The 5,213-nt window shown below is 32.1% G+C and overlaps 1 protein-coding gene across 1 annotated transcript; it reads right to left on the reverse strand.

Annotated features, from left to right (window-relative positions):
• Window positions 1-106: 106 nt before the first annotated feature.
• Window positions 107-817, reverse strand: LOC103044640 (cyclin-dependent kinase 5 activator 1-like). The gene has a single exon (XM_007231471.3). It carries the CDS (start codon window positions 815-817, stop codon window positions 107-109), a length of 711 nt encoding a protein of 236 aa, XP_007231533.3.
• Between the last annotated feature and the right edge of the window lie 4,396 nt (window positions 818-5,213).

Here is a 5,213-nt window from a genome sequence, read left to right on the forward strand (position 1 = left end):
TTGACATCACGTATTGATACGATATATCGCAATATTGATATACTGTTCCAGCTCTATTTCTAGTATCTTCTATTAATCTTGTTATTTCTTCCTTCCTCAGAATCTTCTAACGGTCCGTCCTGTTCTTCAGGTCAGAGAGGACCTGGGTGAATAACTGCGAAGAGATGTTGATCAGCAGCATCTTGTGGCTCATGCGCGTGGTGATGTCCAGCGTGCGCTTCCAGAAGTCCTGCCTGTTCCTCTCCAGCATGAAATGATGCGCCGGGTAGCCGAGCTTAGTGCCGATGTAAGAGCACGCAACATAAAAGCAGGTGAGCAGCTCAGCACACATCTCGTCCTCGCTGGACACCTCCGCTGAGATGGAGTCCCGGCACAACATGTAAAGGAAGACCACGCTGCCCGGGCAGAGGAAGGGCTTCCACTGTCTTCTGGTCACGACCAGGAGCATGTCCACGGTGCGCAGCCAAGTCGTGGAGACCTCAGGAGTGAGGTCTCTCAGGCGTCTGCAGCGGCGGCACAGGAACTCGCCCAGCAAGTCCAGCAGCTCAGCACACCAGACGTCCTTCTGCACCATCTCGTGCGTGAGAGCAGACGTGGCCTGGCAAAGCACGGCACCCGCAGATACAGCCGTGGAGGATGATGATGGTGATCCATCCCTCAGGTCACGTGTAGACGCAGACTCCTGAATCTTCTGCTTCTTCACTGCAGGAGGTGCAGGGGACAGCTGGATGGAGGATCTCTTCCTGCTCCTCTTCAGTGTCTTCTTTTCTTCTTCTTGGTGAATGATGTCCTGGATGGGCCGAGGTGAGCTGGCCATGATGTTGAAGATGTAGATCCTGTTAGGGAGGAGAAGTAGTGCGTGTGTGTGTGTGTGTGTGTGTGTGTATGTGTGTTTGTGTGTGTGGATGTAAATGGAGTGTGTGCGTAGACGTGGATGCAAATGGAGTGTGTGGATATGAAAGTGTAATGAAATTTAGATGGAGTGGATTTGAAAGTGAAGTTGAGTTGGTACCTGTGCAGAAAGAAAGTACAGTATCCTGTCAGATTAGTAATTCAGTAATATATATCTGTGTTAGAAACGGCTGACATTCCTTTAATTGACTACGTTAAAAGTATAATAAATAAAGAATAATACAACTGTGTTAAATAAAATCAAATATATTTGAATATAATATATATTTATATTTGAAATAAGAACACATGAATAAAAACAAATAAATAATAATAATAATAATAATAATAATTATTATTATTATTATTATTATTATTATTATTATAACACACATTAAATAACAATAAAAAAGTGTTTAATAAAATACGCTTTTAAATAAAAACACATATAAGAAAATTTGTATTGCTATTATTAATATAATACAGATCTATTTGATATAGAAAACCTGTATTATATTGGTAAGTATTCTTTGCTATTTTAGAGAAATACATCATTCTACTTCAGAAAATAAAGTAATATTCTGCACAAGTGGTTAGTTACTATTTTAATTTAAACTGGTTTAAAAACTGGTTAGCTCCATTCACCCCCATTCATTTTGGACTTCCTCGCGGGCTCCTCCTATCGGTTACAGTGATGTACTGATAATAAACGGGGAGATGGGCGGCAGTGGGCGGGCTCTCCGTAAACCGGCTCTGTTAATAGAGCCTGTCAGGTGTGGCCTGGGATTAATTTACTGCCCTAATCCAGTTAAAACATGATATAAATTCACCAGATCTGATTTAAATATCGCTATTATCTCACTTCACCTCACATGAAGTTGATTTACACACAGATAACTTACTCAGTTTCAGTAAACTAAGATATGTTTTTATCTCTTTAAGGAGTTTTAATTGAAATACTGTCGACATGAGTCTTCCCCGCTCTAATAGAGTAGAGTTTTATTAGCCTGTGATTAGCCTGTAGTGTTTTGTTTACGGTTCGGTCAGCTAAATAAATAAATAAATGTAAATGATATAAAAGTGTATTAATACTCACGGTGTTGGGTGGAGCACCAGTAACTCCAGTAGAGTCACTGGTGCAGTGGGTGAAGGTGTGGAGCAGCTGGTACAGAGAGCAGTAGAGCGCAGTGAGGATCAGCAGGTCCGTAAAACTCTGATCTTCTGATCTGATCCAGAAACGCAGCTGTTTATAAAGCGTTACCTGGTGATGATGGAATTCTGCACTGTTTATATTCAACTTACTGACTTACTGTAATAAAAGTCCTCCAGTATCAATACGATTATATCTTTTAATGCATTATAACAATAATAAACACATTATTATTAATATTATTATTATCAATAATAATAATAATAATTATTATTATTGTTGTTATTATTGTTATTATTATTAATTATTATTGTTATTGTTATTATTATTATTATTATTATTATTATTGTTATTATTATTATTATTGTATTTTATTACGATAGCAAAAATAAACCAAAATAATTCATCAATTAATATCGTTAGTAAAAAATAGAAAAATAACTAAAATGTAAAATGAGAATGCTAAAATATATAATACATTGTAACAAAGTATAATAAAAGAATTATTGCTATTATTATATTTGTTGCAATATTTATTATTTTTCTTTAATATATTTTATATTATAAACATATTTTACCTTTCATATGTTCATTATTATCAATAATAGTTGTAGTAATAATAATAATAATAATAATAATAATAATAAGAAGAAGAAGAAGAAGAAGAAGAAGAAGAAGAAAAAGAAGAAGACGAACAAGAACAGGTAAAATACAAATAATGTTTTTATATAATAATAATAATAATTGTTGTTGAAAAAAATATTATTATAAGTGCTGCAGCTTACAAAGTTCCACTGTTTATTTATTAATTATTGTAATAAAAGTCTCCCAAATATAAATAATATTTTACCTTTTCATCAACGATAACAATAATAATATAATTATTATTATAATCATTATGATAATTAATATTATTGTTGTTGTACAATACAATTATTGTTGCTATTATTATTGTTGTAGCGACATTTATTATTATTATTATTATTAGTAGTAGTAGTAGTAGTAGTAGTAGTATTCTTTATATATATATATATATATATATATATATATATTGTAATGTTGTCAGTCTGTGCTAAAATTATTATTGCTATTATTATTATTGCTATTATTATTATTGCTATAATTATTATTATTATTATTGTTGTTGTTGTTGTTGTTGTTGTTGTTGCAATATTTAATATTATTAGTGCTGTTAGATGACACATTCATTATCCAAGTTTTTTAAACTAATCAGTTCAGTTGAATTTTATCTGAGGAGCGAATGAATGAATAAATTAACTAATTAATTAATATAATACATTTTTAAAGCTTCCTGTAATGAACATTAGTCAGTAACAGATACTGTAAATACTGTATAGTACTTATAATACTGTAAATACACTAGACCAGTTTATTATAGCTGCTCCTTTATTTACCTAAACATTACAAAAGTATTATAGAAGACTCTCTCACATGCCAGATGTTATTTTCAGGAGATTCTAGACTACTTAAATATGAACATTTTTACATTAAGAGCTGAAATATTTTGCTTATTATTAATAAAATAGTGTTTATAACTCAGATCACAATGAAGCTCTAATAGACATTAAATCCAGGCTAATGCTGATATCTTGCTGTTCCTCTTGTAAAGATGTTTGTTTACAGTTATTTATACTATTTTACTCGCACTGTTTATTTACATGTACTTTTATTATGCTTATGAATTACAGAATCTGACCATTATCTGTAATGAATGTTATTTTTATGTTTTATCATTTAAATCTATTACAAATAAGAATAAACATAATTTCCCCTTCAGAAACTGTGGGTTTTGCCTGTGTAACTTTAAGTTTGGCACAATTTTACTCCAATTAGAATAAGATCTATCAGGGTAAAGTTTTAATTTAGAAAATGGAAATGGAAATAAATTCCATGATATTCTTTAAAATGAATTTGATATGAAGTTTTATTAATACGGTCTCTAGGACTAAGATAAAGCTCATTATTTTTAATCTTCTTCTTTTGCTTTAATGCATATCAAGTTACCAGATCAGCACTCTTTAGTAAAAAGAATTAACACTCAGCTACAATATAAAGACCAAATTAAAGCAAGTCAGAGTGAAACTATTGAGATAATCACAAGTGGACAATTCCACTGGTTACACTGTCAGTGTATGTAGTTATTCAATAAACAAACAGAGACCACACAAAGCAGGTTCAGGTTAAATTGATAAAATATTATTGAGATTTTTAGAGAGTTAAAACATTTTACCAGAACTATTGCTTTCTAAAACAGGACAGATGCCATGGGCAGGACCCTGCTGCTGCAGTTCTAATTTCCTCAAGTGTTCTTTAAATATAGAGAAAGTTAAATTATTATACGTTACTTTAATTTATTCTGACAAAATGAAATGAGTTAAGATTATTATATTTTATTGCACAGTTTATTATATATCATTATATTTCTATTATATAGTTTATAAAGTTAAAAAGTAAGGTTGTCAGTTTATTGTATGTAGCATCCCCATTTGTTGACGGCGTGAAACTTTACTGAAGGTTTAATGTGGTTTATTTTTCACAGTCTTGAGTACAACTTAAAGTAACAAAAAAAAAAAGAAAATTAAAAATAAAATAAAAACAATCCGACATTAATCTACGTAAAAGCTTGTGCCTTTACAAACGGGGTCTAAACCGTGTGATCAGCTCTGTCTTTCTGCAGCACTGCCGTGTGCTCTCTTTTTGTGCGCGCTTTTTCCCCCGCGCAGTTCTAGAGGCTGCCTTCAAAATAAAAGTCCCGTTTTTTATAAACAGAATTAAATACTTTTCCACTATAAGAAAACATAATTTGACAAGAATAAAATTAACAAGCTGAACAGATGATAATGTTAATTAACTTTTGGGGGTTATTTACATTGTATATAAAGCTAAATAGCTAACGGTAGATCTGGGTCCGCTGTAGACACACTAGTTAGAAGCATGAAAGTGAGCCTAAGAGGAGTTCCCTGTAGTTTTGTGGGACGCAGACAGATATTCTTGAATTTTCCAGCTCATGTTTTGTGGAGATAAAATGAAAAAAAAAAAAATAATAAATGAAAGAAAATCTATGCAAAATACTGCTACATAGCTGTATTTATAATAGAGTATATGTACCTGTATAATTAAAAGACGTGGGTGTGCGTTCTAGAAGCCGTAC

The sequence above is a fragment of the Astyanax mexicanus genome, chromosome 23, assembly GCF_023375975.1.
Source record: "Astyanax mexicanus isolate ESR-SI-001 chromosome 23, AstMex3_surface, whole genome shotgun sequence".
Taxonomy (NCBI): Eukaryota; Metazoa; Chordata; class Actinopteri; order Characiformes; family Acestrorhamphidae; genus Astyanax; species Astyanax mexicanus.

Excerpts from the sequence above, each read along its gene's own strand:
- LOC103044640 (XM_007231471.3), bottom strand. The coding sequence starts at position 817 with ATGGCCAGCTCACCTCGGCCCATCCAGGACATCATTCACCAAGAAGAA.